The sequence below is a fragment of the Manis javanica genome, chromosome 7 (assembly GCF_040802235.1).
Source record: "Manis javanica isolate MJ-LG chromosome 7, MJ_LKY, whole genome shotgun sequence".
NCBI lineage: Eukaryota > Metazoa > Chordata > Mammalia > Pholidota > Manidae > Manis > Manis javanica.
Genome location: NC_133162.1, coordinates 120,570,306 through 120,596,891, shown reverse-complemented (window position 1 = coordinate 120,596,891; position 26,586 = coordinate 120,570,306). Strand labels below are relative to the sequence as shown.

General features: G+C 35.5%; 1 protein-coding gene across 4 annotated transcripts; it reads left to right on the top strand.

Annotated features, from left to right (window-relative positions):
• The first annotated feature begins 27 nt into the window (after positions 1-27).
• ARL5A (ARF like GTPase 5A) lies at positions 28-22,669 on the top strand. 4 transcript variants are annotated; one of them, XR_005055258.2, is made up of 6 exons: positions 28-379; positions 8,564-8,624; positions 9,057-9,204; positions 10,913-10,996; positions 11,792-12,089; positions 15,619-15,756. XR_005055258.2 is itself a non-coding variant. In XM_036995937.2 (6 exons), exons 3-6 carry the CDS (start codon positions 9,061-9,063, stop codon positions 18,302-18,304), a joined length of 429 nt encoding a protein of 142 aa, XP_036851832.2. In that variant the 5' UTR covers positions 29-146; positions 8,564-8,624; positions 9,057-9,060; the 3' UTR covers positions 18,305-22,669. The 4 variants fall into 4 exon arrangements, 3 of the variants coding, with proteins under 3 accessions (XP_036851831.1, XP_036851832.2, XP_036851830.2); XM_036995937.2 differs by lacking the exon at positions 11,792-12,089 and adding an exon at positions 18,256-22,669 and having other exon boundaries at positions 29-146; positions 15,619-15,770; XM_036995935.2 differs by lacking the exon at positions 11,792-12,089 and adding an exon at positions 18,256-22,669 and having other exon boundaries at positions 30-379; positions 15,619-15,770.
• The last annotated feature ends 3,917 nt before the right edge of the window (positions 22,670-26,586 follow it).

Sequence of the window (26,586 nt, the reverse complement as noted above, 5' to 3'; positions counted from 1 at the left end):
TCGCGCCCCGTCCGCCCGCCCCTCGCCTCCCTCTCCTTCCCCGCCCTCGTGGTCGCCGCCGCCGCGGCCGCCGAAGAGGAGCTGGGGGAGGACGGTGGCCCGCGAGGCTCGTCGCAGACAACGCGGCGGCGATGTCCGCGAGCCAGGCGAGTGCCGCGGCGGCAGCGGCGGGGCCTGGCTTCGGCCTCGCTCCGGTTCCTGGGCCGCGGGTCAGCGGCCAGCGCGGGAGCAGCAGCAGAGGCGGAGGCGCCAGCTCGTCTCTCTCCTCCCCTTCGGCCTGAGCCGGGGAAGGCCGGGCGGCCCGGGTGGCTGGAGGGGGTCCGCTGCCCGATAATGGGAATTCTCTTCACCCGGATATGGAGACTGTTCAATCACCAGGGTGAGGGGCTCGGGCCGCGGCGCACGGGCGCAGGAGAGGGCAGCCCCGGCCGGGCGGGCGGGGGCCCCGGAGATTTCCGGGGCGCGGGCGGTGGGGCCGCATGGATGCGGGCCCGGTGCCTTCGGTCCCTGCTGCGAGCCGGGGGCTGCTTCCCGGCCGACAGCCCTGTGTCTTCAGGGGGCCTTCTTAGACCATTGCCCAAATACACCCATTGCTCCGATTTCAGTTGGAGTAGAAAAGGGTTCTTGCCCCATGTGCGACTCCCCTGAGTGGTGCAGCCTGGCTCTCTTGTTACCTCTTCCTCCAGCTATGGGGTTTGGACGGGGAGAAACGCTGGTGTCCTCTGGGACGGGGGTTACAGGTTATGGCCCCTGCCGCACCACTGAGCGACCGAGGGTTGCAGAATGCGGAAAACATAAGGAATCGCTCTTGGTTTGCCCAACACACCTCAGGTTTAAGGAGCCTTGCCTGCACCTACACCCCTTTAGGGAGACAATTCTACGTTCCGAATAGTGATGGACCCCTCTCTGTTTGCCGTATATACACATATGTGTTTAAGGTTAAGCTTAAGGTCATTTTCCTACCCTTGTTGATTATTTAAGTAGAGTGGTGGGGGTTTTTTGTTTTTGTTTTTGGCTGGGTTAAAAATGTTTAAAGTTCTTCACTGAAAGCATTTAAAAACATACCATGTGAAGCATTTGTTAACCCTAGGTAACCAGCAAGTTACCAGGTATAGAGTATTATTTAAGGATGCTTTAAGTTCATCTGAACTCACATTGCCTCGAAATGCATATTGGGTTTATTAAAATTTGTTACAAAATGACTGCCTAAAACTGGGGAAAAAGGATACAATTTTCACAGACTGACTCCATAGTCATTAAGATACAGTATAGTTAGTGGTGTACTTTTGTTTGTTTTTTTTAACTCAAGTTGGGTGATTCATCATTCCTGCTGTCAATGACTTTTTTTTTTCTCTCTTGTGTAAGCTGCTGGTAGTGTTACATCCCAGAGTTTTGCAAAAAAAATTTAAATGAATGGTGGCATCTATTATGTACAGCCAGCCGCTCTCCTCACCTCCTCCGTGGTGATCGAGACGCTCCTATAGGAAGGTGTTGGGAAAGGAGGAGAATTGGAACTTGTGATCTCTAGTGGATCTTTTAAAAGTTAATAAATAAAAATCACAGTGTAGATCAGATGATACCGAATGGAAGAGCAATATTTTAAGTGATTTTTCTGATACGGGAATTTTTCCTAAAGTGGAGAAAATTGGTTCCACCCTGCGCTGTTCTTGGCTAGTTGTTTCTTTGGGGATAGGAGGAGTGAGTCATTTAACCTCTCTGGGTCTAGGCTTTCAACCTAGAACCCCAGGGATCTTGACTATGTGACTGAAGCCTACAAACCTTGAAAACTTAATCTCTAGGTCTCAAGAATTCAAACTTAACATGGCTGTAAAATTGGTGGTGCTTGTAGTAGATAAGATCTAATTTTAACATCCATAATTTTGTATTGTCTTTGGCAAAGCTAGTGTTTCAACTCTGCTATGAAATTTGGAAAGATTTTGCTTGTTAATTTAGCTTTAGTACTACAAGAAAAATTAGGTATCTCCTCTTTTATTTTGAGTGAATGATAAAATTATTTGTCTCTAACTTAAGAATGAATTAGAGCTTTGCCAGCACCTCCTTGCCATTAGTAAATAATAAGGATATGTGCATTGTTACCGCTGAAATTTGCTAATAGTGGTGTTTTTATTGCCTCTATTTTGTGGTTATTTTTGACACATTTCAGTGTTGGGAAATTAATAGTAAGATTAATTAATGAAGTTAAGTTCTAGAAATTCAGATAATGTGAAAATGTGAATAAACTGTCTTATACTGAATGATATGGTTGTCTTATCAGTAGGGTCACTTTTCAAAATATTCACCATTAATCTAATACTTGTTGGTCTTTTTGGTTTGTGTTAAATTGGATATGTGTATATAAGGTATATTTTGGGTTCTTTATTTTACCTTCAGAAGATACAGAACACAACCTATATTCTTTTCACATAAACTCTTGGAAGGAAGATTGGAGGGTTTGCAAAATTTGCCATGCTTATGAAACAAACTGCCACAACTTTTTTTTCTTTAGAACTTTATAGTTTAAGCATAGATGGGTTGAGAGCACAGTGAAAGCAATTTTACTTGCATACTGCTTAAACTTGAAAAGCCAGAGGCTGTGTTGAGGTGATATTTACATTCAGTACAGCATAAACTTTGTCCTACATACTCTTTCATTCATCATTTAAAGAAAAAATATGTTAGAGCAGTCCTTTGAAGTAATTATCCTCTACCCGGAAAAGGGGGAACTGAGGTTCCAGTGGAGTGATTTTCCTAGGCCACAGAACTGGTAAATGCCAAATTAAAAAACTGAATATGTTGCAGATACTGGTCCAATTAAAGAAGTCATTGGCATAATTTTTTCCTATTATTAGTAGTATTATTATTATTTGCCATGTTAACAATTTCTCAGGTACTGAGTCTTTACAACTTTAGGACTTTGAGGAGTGACCATTAGTATCTGTCAGTATAGAAGAGCTTGTGATCAGTGGTTTGTTTATTAAACAAATACTTTTGAACACCTGGTTTTTGCCAGGAACTGTTCTAGTTGGTGACGATGAGGCAAGGAACAGAACAGACAGATTCCCCTACCTTCGTAGAGTGTTCATTCTAGTGTGGGAAATAAGCTAACTCCATCTCTATGGATAAAATAGTATCACTTAACATTTAGTGACTTGTGCAAGGTTAGGTTCTAAGTGTTTTATGCAGATTAATTGGTTTAGTCTTCACTTTAATTGATTTACTCTTAACTCTGTGAGGTAGATATTCATCCCTCATATGGGATGAATATAAGTCCCTCATATGGTGAATATAAAATTCATCATGTTTATAGGGGCAAAGAAACATTAGGTAACTTGCTAAAGGCACTACAATTAAAAGTGATAGGCCTGGGATTTTAACAAAGTTGGTCTAGTGCCAGAGTTAGTGCTCTTTAAAAGTATTTTTTCTTTGTGTAAGAAGGATTCATGTTAGATAAAAGAAAGAACTTTATAACACTAATGTGACATGTGAAAGAAGTTGTAAATTTTCCCCATTGATAGCCTTGTGTAGTGTTCTGATTGATTCTTAGAAAAGAAGTAAGTTATGAATGAGTCCTAGATACCTGGGCTGCTGGAGCCTGGTGCTGGGAAAGCCATCTGTACTTGTTGATTTTTATTGCAAGTTCAAGACACGTAGAAGAATACACGTGGAAGCTGAGTAGCCAAAGGAATGGACTGTGGAAGCTACTACAAATTTTAGCATCCTAATATTCACCCTTTTTGCATGCTCTGTAGATGTGGAGCTGGGGCCATAAAATATTTTTCTTTTGCCAGTTGGCACAATATTAAGCTTTGTTAATAGATGACACTGAAGGATGAGCAGGAAGAAAGGGCTTTTCTTTCCAGATACAGTGTGCTCTCAGCAGGCTCTGCCCTGTTCTTGCAATGTGAATACCTCCAGTGGCTGGCTCTTAACACTGCTTAGTGATCCGCAGTAGCCAGCAGCTTCCCCTAGCACCCACTTCAGTTTATTTCAGCATGGAGACCCTCCAGCAAAATACCTCCCAGTGAATCAGATTTCCCACCACCCTAGAGGGAAGATTTCCAGTACAATCCACTGGCAAGTCCCCACGGCTACTTCTGTGCTAGCCACATCCAGGCCCTCAAATAAGATCTGCATCCCAGTCCTGGGGGACTGGAGGAAGCTCTATCAGCCCTAGTTAGTGAGTTCTCCTTATATTTGTCTTTCCTGTAAATCCTTAGTTGTTTCTTATTAGCCAATACCTCACTACTACAATCCCCTGTAATAGCTATTTTCTTTATATTAAACTTTGCAAGTCCAAATTAAGGTGTAGTTTCTCTTTCCTAATTGGATATCTAATTTTGCCATGTATAATCACTGCTTTTTGTTCAGCACCTTCCTAGGGCAAAAGAAAAGCTTGTTTTTTTTCCCTGAGACTTCACCACCATTGCTAGAAATAACAGCTTTCTTTTCAAACTGTTTTTAATTCATGATACTTTTAGATTTGGAAAATTCAGTTTTTAATACAAAAGTGACTTGATCAAATATCTCCCTTTTAACCTTTATATATCCCAGATCTGGCTTATTTCTAAATTCATACTCTATTAAATACATGTTATTCCAGGTTCTGTGTTAGGGACTGGGAGAATACAGAGAACCGGACAGAAATGGATTTTTTGCTTCATGTGAAATAGAATCAGTAGGACTTAGTGATGTTTGGATATGAATGAGAATGAAGAATCAGGATGATCTTTGGTTCATCTGCCTCTGTTTGCGTGTTCTGATGTGTTTCACAGAGATAGAAGGGCTCCAGGATGACAATGACGTTTTTTTCCTTAATTTACTGACTGGTAGTTGGAGGGACATAACCTGGCAATGAATGAACTAATAGGCTGCCTGGTACATCAAAAGGAAATGAGGAAGGAAAACGGTGCATGTTCATGACAAAACAGTGAAGTATTGATTGGAAAGCTAAAGCCTAAATGGTAATTCAACATTCCATCCAAATATTGTAACACTGTGCACTTGTTTGGCTCATCTGAGTAACTGTAACAATGCTGTGGCACAGATATTCTAAAAGAAAACTCAGACTAAGCAGTAAACTTAAAATGAATCACATGCATCCAAGAATTGGAATAGCCAAAAGTTTTATTACATTTCTCCATAAACATTATTTCTTAGTATGCATATTATATTTTAGGTCTTACAGAGTTTTTGAAGTGCATTGTAATTACTTTTTGGCTACAAATTTAAATTTTGCATATAGTACTGCTCTGTCTTGGTCATGGGAGGACCATTCTGAGTGATGAAAAGAGCCTTAAGGATGTTTAAAGGAAGTTGATTTAGTATTAGAAAGTATGAATAATCTAACCCTTTTGTTGGTAATAAACTGGCTTTTCACCATTGCTTTGGTACCTTTATCTTTGAGCCCATTACTCAATTATGTCTTAATATTAACAGTTCTTACTGTGACCCCCATGCTAAACCTTACTTAAGAAACTGTTAAGAACAGCCATTCATGCTTTATTGTATAAACCTCAACACTTAAAAAAAACAAAAACTCAGAGACACGTCTTAGGAGGGAGTGGATAGAAATTGGTAATGAATGTGGTTGTAGTTGTTCAGGTGGCATGAAGAGGTGAAGGTCCCCTGGATCATTGGAATGTCCTCCAAAGAGATCTCAGGAGATTTTTCCTAGCTCTGCACATGGTTGATTTGAGTTTCTTTCTTGTTTTTTTCTTTAAAAATATTTAATCATTAAAAAAAAATCCTCATATGTTCAAGTATTTTAGCTTGTGTTCTCTTAGTTGACTCTGGGAGTCTGTTTTATATCTTATGAGTTTGGAAGAATGTTTGTTTGTTTATTCAATTGTAGGTGACAGGAATTCATTGAGGGTGTAAATTTAGAAAGGGGTTCTGTCTAGTATGGAGAATGGTATGAAATGCTTCCTTACTTCCCCTGTCACCATCTGCAACACTCTTCTGTTTGCTGTCACCATGCCAGATAATGAGTTCTCACCCTGTATCGTCCCTCAGACCTTCTCTCCCTGGTGTGCTTTATTTCTAGGCATTCCAAACAGCTTAAATCTTTATCCATCTCAGATTATCAAATTTCAGCTCACTGATTTTTTAGTTCGTTCTGTATGGCCATGTCACTTTAGGACCCTAGTGGTTCTAAGCTACCTGCTAGAGAAATGAGTAGGTGGATAATATGGATTGTATTAAAATTTTCCATTTACTTGATCTTCCTATTTCTGTGTAAAAGAAGGTACCTATATGGCATTGGAATTCTCTTCTATGCTAAGTGGCAACTATTTGGAAAACTTCTAGCATCTGAAGTCTTTTTCTTAAAGATGCCTTTTACTCTGACGTGTTATAATCCTCAACATTTATTATTTATAGTATGAATATTAATTCAACATTTATTGAGTACCTATCTTGTGCCAGGAAAACTTGTAGTTACTAGGAGTATAAAGATGACTAGCATGTAATCTTACTGAAGGGTGCTTCATTAAGCTGAGAGGATTAGTGTTCATATGAGTAATTGTAAGTGCCCTTTTAGAGGTGTTGTGGAAAAACAGGAGAAAAGGATTTTTCTTGGAAAGCTAAACTTTAAAAGATTAGTAGGGATTCCCTAAATGGAAAATTGGAGAGGATAACTCCAGCCCAGGGAAAAACCGTGAGTAGAGGTAGAGAAACATTTTCCTGTGAGCATATATGGTAGCATATATGAGGGAAAACAGTTTGAATTCCAGCTTAGATACCCAGTGGTAGTGGTGAGAAAGCTGAAGCCTAGTCAGTTATGACTGGCTTTATTCACAAGACTGTGAACTTGTACCTTGTTTTGTCAAAATGGAGATCATTTAAATACGAGAGTGGCATGATTATCAGCTCTATGGTATAGGAAAACTTTCTATACTCTAGAAACAATGAGAAAATAGATTGAAGATAGTTCACTTAGGGAAGGCTTTACAGTAAGAGATGAGGAGGATTACAACTAGGACAGTGGGAGGAGGCCGGTCCAGGATATATTTTTGAGGTAGAATGAGTAGAACTTGGTGATTAGGTTTTGGGGTTGAAGGAAAGACTGAATAAGCTCCAGCATCATCCAAATTAATGGTAAAATGATTAAGCAAATCAAGTAAGAGAATTAGAAAAAAGTTTGAATATTGGGTTTTGAATATGTTGAGTGGCACTGTATCTCTCCACTGGGGAGAATGCAGTTCAGGAGAGATTTGGAAACATGAATCAGGAATTGTCTTTCTGGGTGCTAGACGCTGACCGTGTACTATTTCATTCATTACACAACTCTGAAAGGTAGGTAGTTTTGCCTCTTTTATAATTAGGAAACTTAGGGTTAGAGAAATAAGTCGTTTTCCCAAGGCTACATAATCACATGTCCTTTTTCCATAGTGCTTCCTTTGGTGTGTGACAAACCACTACCAAATTTTATGACTTAAAGCAATAATTTCCTGTTACCTCTCATAGTTCCGTGAGTTGACTGAGCTCAGGTAGGAAGTTCTAGCTTGGGGTTCTCATTTGATTGCAGTTGGATGACAGCTAGAACTGGAGTTATCTGTGGCTCCACCTGGCTGCATATCCAAAGTGGCTTTTTTATTTGTGTGTCTGTGTCTCAGCTGGAATGGCTGGCACATCTGTCTCCACAGGGTGAGGCCACCCGATTGGCCCGGACTTCCTAACTCATCTCTATAGCAGTCTTGGTATAGTGAGACTTGTTTCCTGGTGTCTGGTTTATCCCAGGGGGAGCTGTCCAAGAGAGCCAGGCAGCAACTGCAAGGTTTGTGATGATCTAGGCTTGGAAGTCATGCAGCATCATTTCTTCTACATCCTGTTGGTTAAAAGTGAGTCATAGGACCAACCCAGATTGAAGGGGGCTGGGGACTTGAATATCCAGAGTCCGTCTTTGGAGATAAGCTTCCTCCACACACTGCTGACTTAGGGAGTGGATTTTAGTGTGGAAATAGGTGGGCCTTAAGAGTGCCTTGCTCAAATGGGAAGAGAGTGCAAGAAGAAACCTCTGGGAAATATGAATGTTTGAATGAAGACCCAAAGAATAGACAGTGAAAACAAAACAAAACATCAAGAGACAAAAGAAGAAAACTTGGAAGAAGGTGAAACTATAAGCCAGGGAGTCACTGTCTCTGGAGCCGTAGGTTCTTAGATTTAGTTGTTAAATATTACAATGGCCTTACGGCTTATATGTACTCAGATAGCCTACAGTTCACGGTCAGAACTTAAATGGCTTAGTCCAGTGCAAAACATTTACACCTTAAGTCATTGTGATTACACTTGGAATACTTAACTGAGAGTAGGCTTTTGTGCATAGAGAAATACAGTGCTTCTGGCTTCCTATAGAGAAGGGAGTTCTCTCTAGAATGAGGCGGGTGAAGAAGGTAAGGCTCATGGCATGGCACACTTCTTGTGTGTCTTGCTAGGATGTGTTTTGAGTTCCAAGAAGTTGTAAAGTGCCCTTTACTGTGTTGTACCATAACTGAAAAGAATAGAATAAGAAATTTTCTAATTTTTCTTTTGAATTAGTAGATCACTGGTGTTTTCTTTGTTTCAGAGCACAAAGTTATCATTGTTGGGCTGGATAATGCAGGGAAAACTACCATCCTTTACCAATTGTAAGTATTAACTACTTAGAAAAATTTATTGTTTGTTTTCTGCCTGAGTGATACATAATTAATGAAAGCAGTAAAAAATTACATGAAACCTAAGTTATTGTCAGAGGCAGGCTGATCATAAACCAGCAGCCAAATGTAAGCAACTATTTGTAGAGAGCTAGATATTCATGTGACATTGAGCATGTTGTTCAGTTGTTTTTCTCAAATAAGGTAGAGAAATACTTGCTCACGTAGTTTCCTGGAGTGAATCTAGAGTATAGCAGATTGTGCAGTACCTAGTGTCACCCTAAGCTTACTCTTAGGAGCTAGTGGAAAAGAGACATTTGGGTATAAAATACAAAATGATGTCATGCTGATTTATCCCTTGATTGAAAAATGTTAAAACAATCTAGCTTCCTTAGCAATTGTAATATATTTGAATATTTTTTCCAGTTCTATGAATGAAGTTGTACATACATCTCCTACAATAGGAAGTAATGTAGAAGAGATAGTAATTAATAATACACGTTTCCTAATGTGGGATATTGGTGGCCAAGAATCTCTTCGTTCTTCATGGAACACTTACTATACCAACACAGAGGTATGTGTTTTAAAAAACTAAAACTTCTATGAACAGGCTGTTTGGGAAATACCTAGATATGAACTCAATGTTAATCTTTTAAAAATATCACAGTATGTTAATATAAGGAGAATTTAAACATAGTAGAATCTTTGATTCTCTGTGTCAGGGTCATCGTTCTATATATCAGTTGAACCTCTGTAGGGAGAATTGGTGATTGATGAGTCTAATTGTGTATTGATCCCAGAACTTGTCTTAAGTAATTGTTTTTATAATGAATTCCACCTCATAATTTGTAACTTCATTTCCCCATTATTATATGTTTTTTCTCATAGTGGAAATTCTGGTTAAATGAGAGGGCTCTGGTAGTTTGAATCCTGGCCAGAATTTTATAATGTATTTTCTTTTATGCAACACAATTGCACATTAAAGAATTTTTTTTCTTCTGGATATAAAGCAATTTAGACATAATCATATGTTTTTATTTACATGTTATTTCCCAAGAGGAAATTTCAGGCCTATGACATTTGAGAGCTTCATTGCATAGACCTGTACATTGAAAGGCTGTGACGATCATTTTGTAGTGCTGATTATAAGTTAAGAGAACTCCAAATGTATGTCACTGAGACAATATTAAATATCTCTAACCCTCTGTTAAGCATTTGATCATGTTTTTTGGAGAAGGAAAGGTAAATATGGTTAGTACTCCTATATATAATGCTCCAGGTATGAAATTCATGGCAACAACTTGACAATTAACAGCTTTATTAAATGTCTTGGTCTAGAATGGGTCTTACAGTAATAAAGCAGCATATCATTAAGGCATCAAGTGAGAGATGCGGTAAAGCAGCAGCTCTCTTATCCTTCTGCCTTATGGTTGATAGAATGTGAAAAAGAAAAGGCCCAAAATGTATAGTGGCTTCTTTGGAAATGAAAAGTTAGTTCTAAAAAAATAAATAGTGCATGTTAATAATAGGTAGAATTATCTTTGGCATTGCAAATGCCATCATCAAGTGACTGTATCTGCTTCTCTTTGCCTTGTGCTTTTTGGCGCTCCTGGTGTTGAGGAAGAGGTGCAGCATAGCTCAGTCCCACAAAGCTCCTTTACAAGTCTTCCGTCATGTCTTCTGATACTAGTCTCATCATCAGTTCAGGAAGAGTTCTGCCTACAGGTAGCAGGTGCCATTCATATAAGGAAGAGAGAATGGTTTTAGAGATTTATTTTTTCAATGTGTTGATTTTTAAAAATCGGATTTCATAACTGTTACATTACTTAACTCCCATATACATGCCCTTTTCAATTTTCAAATTGATAGTAATAAATAGTATCTGTCTGGAAGTAACTTAAATTTAGGAGCACAATGTGCTTTTTTTCTTATAGATTTGTAGTACAAATAGATGGATATAGGCCCATTCGCATCAGCATTCAATATGTTAATTTAGAAAAAAAACACGTATATTGGCTAGAGTATTAGCAGAATATTCTGATACAATGTTGGCATCATAATCTTTTTTCTTACTTTCTCTTATAATTTAGTGAATATATTTGAATTAGAAATAGATGAGACTTTTAGGCTTCACAATGTATAGTAGGTATCTCTGTTTTTCCAATAATACCATACCATATGGTTCAAATTTCTTGATGTTTATAGCTTGTAAATCAAATAAGCACTTTGTAAATTTTACAAATATTATATAATAACTAATTATTTTTTTATAATTATTTTAGTTCGTAATAGTTGTTGTGGACAGTACTGACAGAGAAAGGATTTCTGTAACCAGAGAAGAACTCTATAAAATGTTAGCCCATGAGGTAAGAAGGATTCTTGCATTAGCTCTGTGTGTGTATGGGGGAGGGTATTTCTATCACATTTATTCTTTCTACTATCTCATGAGGATACTATTTCAAATTGTAAAAAAATATATTTGTTGGCCATGCCTGCTTTATACTTTTGACACTTCCCAAATTGGAATTGTATCTGGAAGCAGCAGAAAGATAATAGAATCAGTTATAGAATTTTATTTCATTAATCCTAGATAAAACTTGGTTTAGAAGTTTTCCTGGGCAAGAAGGCCGAAATTGGCTTTCATTTTGCATTCTAAATAAATTACACAGAAGATTATCACTGAAAGTGATATTTTTAAATTCTCACAGACACATAGCAAGTCCTGAATGTGTAACTCAGTTACCAGATTAATATTTAAATGTTGCTGCTGTTAGGTTTCTCTGATACTTTTCCCTTTGACTAAGCAAAACTATATGACTAGCCACATTTCCTTCGTCCTTGAGAAATATTACTGATAGCATAATTTAAAAATTAAACTAATATAGTAAATAATGCTAACAATAGCTATAAAATCATATAGTATTTACTAGAGTGGCACTTGATTATTTTTGCATGCCTTTTATTGCAGATATTATTTTCTCAACTCATTTTTAGGTAGAAATGTAAAAATTAATATTTAGATAAGTAAGTAATTTTTGATTTTAGTGGAATTTTAATGAAGCCTAAGAAAACTGGGATATCTTTGTAATGAAGTTTTGTATTTTAATATTGACTTGATGATTTGCTTTTGAGATTTACATTAAGAATTTTGGTGTTTTCAGGCAACTGTTCAAGACCTAAGGAAACCAGTAAAGTGGTTATGTCCATTGAAGTTCTTGTTTTCCTTGTGGGGATCATGCCCACCAAGATGTACCTTCCACTGTTTTGGACCAATTCAAGCAGCTGTGTTTAATCCCTTAGAGCTTTAAAAAAAAAAACTCTTGCTCTTCTGCCCAGGGAGGAGATTCAGACACTGTGCAGTTGGCCTTGTTGGGACCCGGATGTAAACTGGTTTGATCTACAGGATAGGGAACAACAACAACAAAAAAAGTCTTGCTGTTTTGCATTGCATATGACAAGGTCTGATTCTAGTTTGAGATATAAACAATAAGCCATAAAAGAGGCAGTAGATTAAAGACTTTTTTTTTTAATTTTTCCCTTTGTATTTTACAAATATTACAAACTTTCTTCAATTTATACCAAAGGGTTATTTTATTGTTGTTTTATGAAGACTTTGGAAAAAGAAAAATAAGATACAAATGTATCTGTCTCTTGGCTAAATTTTTTTACTCTTCAAACAGGTAGCCTCCCTATTTGATTCCTACTGTAATTGGCCAATATGTAGCAGGATCAATATATGAAGAGCCCAGTGGTAGAGCTCAAAGTCATTGAATTTTAGTAACTGGGACCTGAGCTTGGGAAGGTCACTTAACCTTACCTGTTGTGCATGAATACACAAAAGCTCAGAAAGTTGACTATATTTTTAGCAAACAGGCATTTTCATCATCATTTAGGATCTTTGGTAGGAAAAAAAGAAAAAGAACTAGAGCCGTTGTGGGAAGTGAAAGAAGACTTAATGGGGAGATTACCAGAAAAGTAAGGATGAAAAGTGACAGATGAAGTTGGGAACCAGAGCAAGTCATTTAATAGGATCAAGGAGAGCTAAGTAGGCAGAGTTCTGGAGAGGGGCAAAGGGACCAAAGAATGAAAATGTGTGGATGAAAACAAATTTTGACATGGGTTTAGTAAGATGTTTCATACATAACATAATAACCAACAAAATTTTATTATCACTGATAATGATTCTTGTATTACTAAATACAAAATTAAAATGGTTTTAAATATTTCTGAAAGCTTCATCTTAAATTTAATGAAAAAGTTTGAAGCTTATGAATTTTTAAATACTTCTAAACACAAAAAGATAGGTGAACTTTTATTTAGAATGACTCATCTTCTAGGAATTATCTTCACAAATGAGGCTTAGAGAAACAAATTGATAACTACATATGGCATATAGAAGATGCTGAGTAAATGTATCTTGCCACTGTTATTATTCATCTTCTTGACTAAACTAAATTGTATTTTTAGACTCTTAAGAACAAATCTGTAATGTGTAGCAGAGCATTGTTCAAAGTCTTTAAAATGACTGATGTATAAAAGATGACCACTGTTTACCTTGTACTTTGATCTATTGTGAAGTCAGGTTGTTGAACAGCCTTAATCCAGTATGTATCTTTTCTATTATTATAATCATAATTGGTTCTGAGGTTATTTAATAAAATATTTTCTTAACTCTCTTCCTAAATATTTAAAAATAGGTAAAATAGCTATTGTTTTTTTTTTAATCAAAAACCCCAGATAAAAAAGTTTGAACCCATGAGATCTAGAAAAGTCATATTTAGTATGGGTTTTTTGAGACTTCAGTAAGTGGCTGTATTTCTTATATTTACAAATTTTCAGTCCAGGGACTTCTCCAAATAATTTCATCATTAAAGAGTGATGAATACTGACTACTTATAAATAAAAATAGCATAAACTGTGTGCTCTAACTTGTGCCAGGTATTTCTAATGTCAGAAATTTGTTCTTTGAAAATGCTAGCATTAACAATCCTGACCTATATAAAAGATTTCAACACATACTAGCAAAAGATACTGAAACCTGAAGATAGGAGATAGGAATTACATCCCATGGAAAGTTCTTCTACTCAGTGATTCAGCCACACACATCAACTGTTGATACTCATTCTATTTTCCATTTAGGATAAGAGGAAAAATACTTGATCCTTAACAGTGATATGTACTTCTTACTATCCATCCTTGCAGACTTTTTGCCTTTTATATAAATAGGTGAGCTGATCTATAATTGAAACAAATTGAACAGAAATCTAAACACTTAACATTCTAGAGCATCCCTTTCTGACCCTGCTACTCAGGTAACTCATCAACTCTGGTAACATAGTTGCCATCTTGCAGAGGGCACTGTAACTATAAGTCAGTCTTGACTGTTACATAAAACATTTTGTATAACTCCTTTTAACCAAATAAGAAATTTACTTATTTACATCAGAAAGAATAAAAACAAGGTCACCACAACTCTATTCTAGCAATAGTAGAACAATATGGAGCAATGTGGGTTTGTACTCACTGAAGACTTTCTTCAAACACATATACACATGATTGAAACTAAAATATCCTATTAAAATCCCTAAGAAGAAAGATGGCATTCAACACAGTTGAGAAAACTTCCAAGCATAGCACCAAAGCCTTAGTTTTCTCAGTCTGTTTATATGGGAAGAATTTTATGAAAGTTTAATCTATTCATTGAGTGCATCCAACATGGATTCTTAGCCTAGGATCCCTGAATGATCTTCAGGGTATTTATTAACACCCTAAAATTGTACATGATCTTTTTGCATATATACATACGTGCATTTTTATCAGGAAGAGGTCCGTAACTTTGAAAATTATTAAGGAAGTTCCTGGCTTTAAAAATTGTTGGGAGAGGAGAGGGTGGAGTAGAACAAAAGGAGACTAATAACCTTTGGCTTGCTTTGTGAGTACAACATGAGTCTTTTTGGGATATGCACAATGGTAAAGGTAATCCTCATTTTCAAGGCAATAAATGAGCTAACATTTATTGAACTGTCACCAAAGCCAAGTCCTTAACTGAGTGCTTTACATGTAATTCATTCATTCAAACCACGTGCCCCAAAAGTAGGTGGTGGTCTCTGCATCTTATAGATGACGGTCAGCAGCTGTAGTGGGAAGATCTCAGATCAAACCTGGTTCTATTATTGAGTAGCTCTATGACCTTATATGAGTTATTTACATCTGAGTCTTAGTTTCTTCATCTGTAAAATAAGACTACTAAGGCATTGTATAGGAATCTTGTGAGAATTAAAGAGGTTTTATTTGGAAAATGGTTAGTATATAATGGGTGTCTTGCTCAGATTAGATACTCAATAATGTTACGAAGAACAAATTCAGGAAGGTCAAAGAACTTAGACTCACCACCTAACTGGGAAATTTAGTAATTTTAATGTCAGTCCAAGAAAGCCCGATTGAATATTCACGTCTAAGGAATATTCATGGACAAAGATAGAGTTAAGTCTCAGAAGGTGAATAGGATGGGTTTAAGATAGTACATCCCAATTGAGAAGCCCTAAGGCCTTATGGCACACATTGTATACAATGAATTAGTTTATTTCCTGTGCACCTAGAAGATACTGTCTTTGGGTGTAGATATCTATACCTAAAAAATAGGTTGGGGTAGAATTTCAGGGAGCTTAAATGCCGTGTTACAGAGTAGTTCATAATAGCCATAGAAACCTAGTTTTGGGTTGGATAAACAGGCAACATATATTAAAAGACATGTTTAATATGGTGCTTAGGTATATAAGAAATATATAAATCTATACAGGTATTGATTTATTTACTTAAAATGTGTTCAGATTTAAGTTTACCTTCTATCAGTATAAGAATTGAGGTGCTTTTATATTGAGTAGTTGAAAAAGTCTAGGTTACAAAGATGATGAAAAACATTCTGTTACTTGAGTTGGAAAATCTGTGAAAAATACACTGTCTATTACAGTTTTGTTTACTTTTATAGGACCTAAGGAAAGCTGGATTGCTGATTTTTGCTAATAAACAAGATGTTGAAGAATGCATGACTGTAGCAGAAATCTCCCAGTTTTTGAAACTAACTTCTATTAAAGATCACCAGTGGCATATCCAGGCATGCTGTGCTCTTACTGGCGAGGGGTAAGAAGTCTTCATGTTAGAAAATGTGTATTTAGCTTAGAAATATGTATTACTTCTTAAAAATCAAGAAATATTTAAGGCTACTATGTAACAAATATTGTAAGGGAGAGATGTAAGACATAGTCCATATCTACAGTGAGAGTTTTTAGCTTGGTTCTGTAAAGAATAGAACACATAACACAAATAATACACTAAACATACTGAAGTAATACATGGGAGCACAGAGATGGTAAAGTTGCCATAGGAGTTCAGAGAAATGGGAGTGTCATGGAGAGCTGGAGAAGGCAGAAAACAGTTTTTATGCTGGTGGTGGGACTTGCACTGTAAAGGAGAAAACTAACACTTGCTGAGCATATGCTGTGTCTGAAGTGCTTTCTATACCATTTACTCCTCATGACAATCCTGTGGACCAGTTGATCATATTTTTTGCATAAAGAAGCTGACAAAGAAGAGGATTCATGTGTGAGACTATTTTGGGGATACTCATTATTGCCCCCAGTGTTGTCAAGTTAGTTGTTGCACTTAAAAAAATACGTACCTATTAGAATTGAATAGAGTGTGGCATGGGGGTCCTTGGTTTGGGAAAGAACGGTAGATGCCCAGAGTAGAATTTTGGCATCATCTGTTGCCCAGGGATGAAGGATTTCAGGAAGGAAGTGGTTGTCAGCATTTTCAGATAAAAGGCCAAGGACCAGGACAGAGAGAATGTATCAGGAGAGATGGAATAGAGGAGGTTAGAAATAGGATAAAAAGTTAAAAGGATGAGCAAGCTAAAGTAAAGTTTTTGTTATAGTTGTTTTTTCTAAAAAATAGTCGATCTGTATGTGTTTAAAAGCAGTAAAAAAAGAATTAAATTGGAGACGAAGGGTTGTAAATAAAGGTCTTAAATTTTGGGTTGAAGTTAGGTGTTGAGAAAGGGCAGAAGCGAGGGACATCAATAGCTTCACTAACTCATATTGGTTCACCCTTCACCATGGTCTTGAAAGAATTTCTCACACTTCAGGTGACTCATCAATGACCCAATTATGATAGTAAATTTGACAAGAAAGATAATCTACACCTGATAAAAGATTTAACTTACATACTTTGAGTTAACTGGGTGGAAAATAGATCATTAGGATAGCTATGAATTCTAGCAGTTTCTTTTTTAAAAGAAGAAATCAATAGATAGCGTTATCTTTTCAGTTTCTGGTTTACGTGGGCTCCATTTGCAGCACTTAGTAAGTGGAAGGCTTGGTTTGGGGGGAAATGTATCCCTTCTGCAGTCTGGTCACATTGGTCTAAATTGTTGGTGTTAGTATCAGTTGGCATTTTTGACTCCCACCTCTGCCATTTGCTAATCTCTCTAAGTCCAGCTTCCTTCTGTGATATGGGAAATGCTCTGGCCTCAGTGTTGTGAATATTAAATAATGGGCAGTTTCTAGTTTGCTGTGAGGTAACTACTACTCATTTATTAACAGTTTGGTGTTAAATAATTTATTCACCCATCATTATTATTGTGTGCCATTTCCTACCAATAGTTTAAAAGTAAGGAATCTAGTAAAAGGAGGAAAGTATGGGCGAACATCAAAATAACCATTTATTTACTTCATTGTCCTTTTTTTTTTTTTAATATATACACTCTTTATGTTATTAGACTCATACACAAAAATCTGAGTTCTGGGTTTTTTAAATGTAATACGGTAGCATCATTTCTCATCTATGAAAACTCTTCATAGATAATAGTTAATGCTTCATAACCTTTCTTCATTTTGTTGTAAGATAGTAAGTACAACCATTTATCTCTTGCTAAGCATTTAGTTTCTTTTACAACTCTGAACATCTCTTTCTATATTTGGGATTATGCTCAGTTGCCCATTGTTCAGTGATAACTGACATTAGTAATACGAGACTTTATTTCCTTCAAGTCTTTTAATATATACATGTAACATTATGTGTATACTGCATATTTAGCTTAACATCCTAACATTTTTGCCTCATTTATATCATATTGTAAAACAATCTTTGAACAGAAGTTTTTAATATTTGAATATTTAACATGAATGTTCTATAATTTGTTAGATATTTATCTTTCTAGATATTTAAGTTTAACTTTTTTCTATTATAAATGCTTTAAACAGTCATACATAAATCTTTATCTCTGATTTTTTAAATATATTTCTAGAAATAGAAAAAAGTAGAGAATATTGATTTTAAATATTTTTGATACATATTGCCAAATTCCTTCCTGTGGGCACTCATTGTATAACTATCAAGCTCTTTCCCTGTGTCAGGCTGTTCTAGGCATTAGAGACATAGTGGAACCAAAAAAGCTTGGCTGTTGTGTGTGTGCCAGTACGGCTTCACTGTAACACCACCAACATTGAATATTCCTGATTTTTTGATCTTTGTTGGTTAGGTAAATGAAAATTGATATCTTCTTTGAGTTTGCTGTTCATAGCTTTTTAGTTGAGAATTTAATCAAATGGTTTTATTTTCTTCATAGATTATGCCAAGGCCTTGAATGGATGATGTCACGACTTAAGATTAGATGATCTCTGCTGACCTCTTCTCATAGACTTTGTATAAACAAAGTGCTGGACTTCACCTGAAAGCTGCAAAAATTAATGGTTTAGATATATTTATAATAAACTGATTTAAACTTTTTTCTATAAGAAGAAAAATTAAGACCACTTATTTGAAACAAAGATGAAGTCTCATCTTCCAATTCTGCTTTCTCATTAGTTCCTTCCAAAGCAAGGTCTTAAAGCTGTGATTGACATTTTTCTCCTAATGAATCCTCTCAGGACATTGTGTAGACTGTGGTAAGTGCAAAGGGAGAGGAAGACATTTTTAACTTTAAGAGCTTTATTACCAGTATAACCCTCCCTAGTTGAATGTTCCCTTCTTGTTTCATTAAGTAAAAGTACAAATCAGCACAGATACTCAGTTTCCAATATTTTATAATGTAATGTTACTTATGAAAGTATTTTCCATAAAGTTGTGTGTTTGTTGTGTATATACCTCAAGAGGAAGTTAATGGCTTTGATTTATGTTCTAAAGAAAAGCAAATAACACAAAAATTAATAGTATCCTTAGTTATAACCATAATCAGATGAGTACTGGCAGTGGTGTTAAGTGCCATTTTGTGCTTTTCCTCAATGTTCTCTGTGTTACACTAGTCAACTCCCCAAAATCATTGAGCCGCTCTTTATTTAAAAAAAAGAAAAAGGAAAAGGCTTGACATCATGTACCTGTTTTTCTGTTGTTGATCATATTACATACCTAGAAGTATATAACCTAAATGAGTGGAATATCTCTCAAGTTCTTGGCTTAGATTACTAATGGCCAGAATTGCACACTGAGCAGTTCCCAGAGTCTTCCCTTTATTGGACCTGTGCCATGTAAATTACTGAGTAAATTATTGACCATTAATCAGTCAGTCATTAATTGTGATTAAAATTATCAACAGGTTTTTTTTGGGCATTAATTGAAAACTTGTGTGAAATTTGTCTACAAGAGAACTATCACTATCACCCTATAAATATTACCAAATAAGTTAGAGTCTTAAATATCATATTGTATGTCAAACATTTAAAGTGAATTTGAGATGAAAAGTAAAGCATGTTTTATAAGCAACAAAGATTTCTTAACTTTAGATTTTCTTATTTCTTAGGAGTTGGAATAGCTTGAGATTTTTTTTCTGTTTTCTCTTACACCATGTGAATGCATTGACAATTACAAAACAAATTTTTTTAATGCTTTTAATAATTTGGTTTAAAAATTGATCAACATTTTGGGTGGGTTATTTTTATTAAGTCCAAAATTCTTTTTATGTTTGCTTAGGATATATTTTGTCTCAGTATCTGAAAGTCAAAGATATAAATGTGTTAAAACATACTCTTGGGTACTCTGTGTATCTTTCATGCCCTGAAAATCTGAAGGCTAATCCAAACTAGCATATCTTAGAATATTCAAGGAAAAAAATAACTACTTTTAATAACAGCCTTTTCGATTTCATGAAGCTTTGATGAGGAACAATAGTACGTAGGTAAGCATTGATAAAATTTTGAAAATTCCTTTCCATGAAATACAGTATCCTCAGTATCTAAATCCCAAGTCAGGCCTGGGAAATTAGTGATAAATATTGGATATTTTGTGTTTTATATATATATATTATATTCAAAATGCAAGTACAGCATTTTAATATTTGTCAACTTTTACAAAAGTAAATCCTAAATTATGAAGCCTTATTTGTTTCATATGTTCTCTTTTTCAAATCACTTGAATTAAACTTGTTTATCTAAAAAACTCCCTTAACCCAAATCTATTCAGTAGGTGTTTCAATTTCATCAGAGATAAATATTTTGTAAAGTAGCCTAGCAAATCCGCACCTTTTATCTTTTTTTAATCTTTCAACTTGAATAGTCATGGTTTAGTCCTTTTGATTGCTGCCACAGTTTAGCAGTACACCAGCACATTCCCTTGTCATCAAGATGTTGGCTAAAATTTACTATTAATTGGATTGTTTAAAGCATGTAGTACATTGTTACACTTGGTTTAGTATAGTAGGGTATGACACACATGGAGTCATGAGGATGCATGAAATCTTATGCCACATTTACAAAACACGATTTTTTTGTTAAGTCCTACCTTCCTAGGCTAAGCATTAGAAACATGGTGGTACTTAAATACTTGTGCATAAAACCAAAATTACAATGTGAAAATTTTTTTAATTCATGTATGAAAACACATCAAAATAATTTAAATGGTATTATTTCTAATAAGATGGAGAGTCTCATCAATAGTCATATTGGCAATTTATGTGTAGTTTAGTTGGAATTAAGAGCAATGCTTTTAGGTTTATAATATGCTACTTTGGGGTGTAAACAATCATCTTATTTAGGGTCATTGTGCTCAGCTGTGTAAAGAACAAAGCTTCATACCTCCATACATGTGGCTGGATTTAAATATCCTGTGTTTGATACTAATTTTGAATCCGTGTGGCTTCTCTTGATACATTGGTTAAAGTAACATTATGTTATAAGCATTTAAATTATGTTTCATTTTGTTGTAAGAGCATTTATGAAATCTTACACATTATATTAAGGGTTCTTGTTTGAAATTCTCAGTTCTCTCTTCTTTGGCTCTCATAAATGGGTAAAGAATACAATGAAGCAGGTGGTTTGGGAAACTGGGTAGGGAAATGACATTTTGCCTTAAGAATAAAAAAGTGATTTAGCACTGCTGGCTGGCTTTTTAATGCAGGTAAAGTGATTTTAAAAGTGTGGTATGAAATGGAAGAGTTTCTGCCTTCTGGCCTTTGAGAAGTGCCTAGTAGGTAATTAGAGTGAGATCACAGGGAAGTGCAGGGAGCTTGAGGAAAGGTAGGAAGTCCCTGGGATGTTCTTTTCTTTTTTCCCTGAGTGTATAGTGTTAAGATGCCTAGAAATGGGATTCTGTTGTCTCTTCTTTTATAGGCACTTTACATTTTGTGCTGAGACTACAGCAACCACATACAGTACAGACAACCTCAAAATCTGTTTATATTAGTGTAAATAGAAAAACTGTAGACAACTTTGTAGTTTTCTCTGCAGGCATTTTTAGGAATATATCTGTAGTGTGTTCTGTTTTGTATATAGGGGAGAGCAGCACATCCCATAGTATCTGTGTACTTTGGGGTCATCTTCTTTCAATGCCTACTTGCATCCTGGCTTCATCTCTGTTTAAGGCTGGGTAGAGACAAAGTTTCTTTGCATGGCTTAACTTTGACCCCTCCTACTGTCCAATATAATCTGGAACTTCTCGCTTCAGGATCGGCTTTCCCATAGCTGAACTATCTGTTGCACCTTTATTTTCATTCACCATCAATGAAGATGTGGTATCTTGGTCCTGGAGGTATTCTAAACTTTGCCTGTACCCATTTTCCCCACACCAGTAGTTTTTAGGTTCTTTAATTCTTTACTATTCCCCCACCACTGGCTTAATTCATTGAATGTACTTTGCCCATTAGAGAGTATTGTGAAAGTTGTTGAGTACATCAGAAGACTGGCTTGGTGTGTATTCAGCACATAAACGCCAGTAATAGAATCCTTTAATTTATACTGTATTTAACATTTTAATGCTTCTTCATTTTAGTGTTGTATGCTGAAAAGTAGATTCAGAAAGATAAGAAAACTACCCAGACTGTCAGCTCCTTGAGCTACTAGATAGGCATGGAAGGGAATAAGTTATATGTGTATTATCTTCCCATTACCAAAAATGAACAATTTAAGTTGGATAAGATGCCAAACCAAACCTATATGTAGTATTTAACCTGAAAACATCCTTACATCCTTAAAACCATAGCCCTCATTTCATTTTCCCCCTCATGTTTACTTAAAAAGCAATGATAAATGTTAGATGTGTAAAGGAATTAGTAATGAGAAACCCATCTTTACAAAAATGGACCTGTTGAAATGGGCTTTAAAAGACATCAAAATCGTCAGCCATCATGAGTGTGTGCTGTGTAGATAGACATAATATAGAAAAATTACTTCTATAAAGTTCCACTAATACAAAAATAAGACTTCTGTATTATGCTTCCTCAAAGAATGGTGATTATTTTAAGACCATAATGGTGGAGTAAATGAAAGAAAAAGAATTAAAAAGCTTTGGATACTAAAAGTGACTGCTTCAATTAAACCCTAAAATTGTGTGTGGAATTATGAAGAAATTGTAACAGGATGAGTTAATATTATCAATTGCCTAATCCTTGTGTATTGTTCTAAAAACTAAAGTTTAAATCTTTATTGTCTTGCCTGCTAGATAATGCTGTTCTTTGGTAGAAAATTCCCCTAGTCTGTACTCAAGAAGTGCCTAAAATTTATTTGTGTTGATTTTTAAGTCCATTTAATAAATGATATGTGTTTTCTATGGTATTATATGTGCTTGGCTTACTGTTGACACAGCTCTAAGGGTTTCTAAGTCACGATTTGTGCTCTTTTTGAGTAAAAAACCTTGAAATTGAAAATACCCATCATAACCCTCAACAAACCCTAACTTAAGGAAGCATTAGCAAAACCATTTTTCTTTTCTAATGGAGATTATTCTGTAACCTTGACATTAGTTAATCCAGAGACGAGACAACTGAACTCTATTTCTATTTTTTTAAATAGTTTTAGTGCACAAAATTACTGTGTGTTTTAAAATAGTGAAAATTATTGCTTATAAAAGAGTAACCTCTTAATTCTCATACTAAGTGATTAGTAACTCTTGGTTGTAGCATTTATATCTTGAGCCATTTCATGTGTGCATATTCCAAAATCCTTCCTTTTTATTTCGATTCTACTTATAAACCAAAATATTTGATAGAACCCTGTTACATTCCTCAAATAATGCTTCTGTCTTTTTTTCCCCTGACCATATTGAGTACCATAAACTCTGAGAGCAAAGACCTGATTGTATTTGCAGCAATGTGCGGTTACATTGTTTTCGTATTGTAAATCATCCTGCATGGACAGTAAATGTGTATATGATTTTAAATTATTGTAGTGTATACTATTCTCTTCCCCAAAACTTCTTACATTGGTGATATATATATATATAATATTACTTTAATTGTTTTTGCTTGAAATGAGTCCTTTAGATTGGAGTAGGCTTTGCTTAAATTATGTCCCTTAAGGTTCCACGAGAGGAAGTGATACCTGCAGAGCACTTTTACAGATACTTTCTGGATTAATGTTCAAGATAACACATGTAGGAAGAAATTATAATGTCTAAAGAGGGCTCCTTTGGTTGCTAGAGATGAGAAAAATATACACTAATTTTATGCTTAAAATACATTTTACTAATTGTATTGGTTTTAAATATGACAAATTCTTCTTACAGCTGTTGATCTTCCTCGCTAATTGTATTTTCCTAAAGATGCCTAGATGAAAATCAGTTCCAACTAGTTTCTTTCTATAAGTCCCCCTCGCAAATCGAGCTAGCTCTGTGTGTGTTGGCGTAATTGAAGCTGCATTTACTACCACAAAGAAATTAGAAAACCTTTTGAAAATGTTCATGTTTGTTGTATTGGGATGTCGAATATGGTAAAAGGTTTTGACTCAAGCTTTGTATGCAAGAAGAGGCAGACAATTTGTCTAACCTCTATCATTTTATGAACTTGTGTTTCTGTGTATCCTAGGAAAACTTTACACTCAAGGAACATTCTAAAAAGTGAGGATCTTAGAGCACTTGGGTGCTTTTGTATTTCATCACTGTTGATGTTCCAGATACCTGGGGAAAAAGTGCTGCAGGGTCTTCTTGCCAAGATAGCTTCCCGGTGACCAGGGGATATTGATGTTTCTGTGGATGTTGGGAGGGAGTGGTAAATGGGAGTAGAGACTTCTCCATTGGTAAAGTATTCCAATCAGCTGCTTTGCAGATGAATTACTTCATAAAATTTGTAACAATGTTCTTTTGTCCTTAGCTGACTAAAATGTTAAGCTCCAAAAATGTAAAGTGTTGGTCAGGTGACCAGTAGCAGGACCTTCTTGTAATAAATAAAGGAATAATGTTAAGGTATGTGTGGGGGGAAATGACAAATAAGATTTGACTGGTACATTTCCATGTTTGATATGTACATTAAGTTTTATTTTTTAAGTTGCATGTTAACCTAGGATAAAGTGTTGTCTCTGCTTTATGCTTTGAGTAAAAAGGAAAAACATGAATTAAATTGTTCTCTGGTATGTAAACCTTTTCTTTTAGAAAGGGTTAATTATAATTATTATTCACACATCTATATTGTCAGTGTTTTTATTCCGGTTTATTGTTTGAATGTGTGCAGACTTGGTGGTGGTAGCCTGGGCTGGGATCTGCCAGGGAAATTGAAAATGTATGACAGTTACATTATGCAGGTAACAAAAAGATTGTTCTCATCTTCTCTAGGAAACTTTTTATGGAACTTAGTTCACAGAGAGCTTTCTATCTTTTATTTCCAGTTAAATATTTGGATTGGACATGAACCTGATAAATAGTGATGAGTTTGTATGTGATTAATTTGTCTTAAAATGTGAGAAAAACCCAGTCATTTAAAATGAATATTACTCAAGGGAACCTTCATGAGAATGGTTGAGAGTAACAGAAGAAAAATGAAGGAAAAAAGCTGGAAGAAAAGCCTCCATGTATGTGCTTATGTGAATGTTGGCTTTCTCCCCTCTACTAGAATGTAAGCTCTAGGACGTCAGTGACCAGGAGCGTGTGTTGAGCACAGTGCCTGGTATTTATAACAGGTATTCATTTATAACCCTTAACTAATGAACAAATGAATTTTTCCCCCATGGATAGATTTATTCTTACCTGTGTGATTGTAGATATGCTGCCTAATGTAATTTTTATCTCAATTCTTACTTCTGCTTTATTTCAAAAGGGATGCAAGGTGACTTTTTCTTATTAGTTGTTGTAATAGAAATCAGACTTATTTCCTTTAAAATGACCTAAAAATAACATGCAGTACAAACAGATACATAACAAATTGATTTGAAATCTGTGTAAATCTGCATCTTTGAATGTAAGGAACATACCAGAAGTTTGTTGTGACCATCTGCAGATGCGGAAATAGTAAATGGTGTAACAGCTCTTTTGGTGAAAAAATATCTGTCGTCATCTTGATCTTTTATACTCTTTTTTTTTTTTAATCCCCCTTCTGCTAGTCAGTAATTTTTGTCCCTTGAAATGAATAAGATTTTCACAACATAAAGTAGCCTCTGACAGTCCTTTTGAATGTGCTCCTTTTAACAATTTTCAATCTTTGAGAATCCAAGAGATGGGCTTCCTAAGTGACTAGTTAGGTCACTACAGACCCTACATTCTAGCAAATCACATATATCAAAATGGATGAAATACTTTTGGAACAGTCCCAATGTCTGGATGCTTCTAGTATGTTGAACCCCAAATATTTTGCTGTATTTCAGCTACTTTTTTTGTACAAGGAACATTGTGATGAATATATTCTACTGAAAGCTTTCTTTCATAGTTAGGAGTATTTCTTTTGGTTAGAATCCCGAAGTAAAACTCCTGGATTAGATGGCATGGTGGGATTTGGGAATGCCTGTTATTCCATATTTAGTTAATATTGTGTGTTTTTAAAACCTTCCCACTTTAATAAAAGGATAAGCCTGTTGTCTTATTTGCACATATTTGATTATTGGACTATTTTTCTACCTATTTCAGTTTCCTCAATTATTCTGCTTTTTTCATGTATTATTAGAATCTTAGTGTTTTCCTCTGAATGAAGTTCCTTAAGTAGTGAATATGTTAGCCTTTGGTCATGTTTTTGCAGACTTCCCAGTTTGCACCTTTAATTCTTATAATTTTCTTTTTAACATATAAAAGTGTTTATTAATGTGAAAAATTACATAAATACATAATTTGAGTGAAAACTAGAAAACACGTAATAAAATCATCCTTTATCACACCATTCTAAGAAAAACAGTATTGACACTTTGGGATGGATATGTATATTTGAGTGTATGTTTTGAATATAGAATTCTAAAAAGCCCTGTAATTTTTTTACACAATAAGCATCTTTTACATATAAAACATTATTTTAATGGATGTATTAGCTGTATTTACAGTTCTTTGGCTAGTACTGATTTGAACATCTTCATAGATTTTTGGTCATTTGTATTGCATAAAGTTTCTACCTCTGTACATTTTGTTAGACCTGTGTGAAAGTTGTTTTAAAGAATACTAATCTTTGCCATATGTCATTCATCTTTCAACATTTTTTATGGTATCTTAGGTTGGTCTCAGAAGAATTTAAAATTTCAGTTGGATATATTGGGCCTTCTTTTTGGTTTGTACCTCTTGTTCA

What these genes read in the sequence shown, in the direction of transcription:
- ARL5A (XM_036995935.2), top strand. Translation starts at nt 334, where the DNA reads ATGGGAATTCTCTTCACCCGGATATGGAGACTGTTCAATCACCAGG. An exon ending in GAGACTGTTCAATCACCAGG is followed by an intron (nt 380 to 8,563) that starts GTGAGGGGCTCG and finishes TCTTTGTTTCAG; the next exon opens with AGCACAAAGTTATCATTGTT. An exon ending in ACTACCATCCTTTACCAATT is followed by an intron (nt 8,625 to 9,056) that starts GTAAGTATTAAC and finishes TATTTTTTCCAG; the next exon opens with TTCTATGAATGAAGTTGTAC.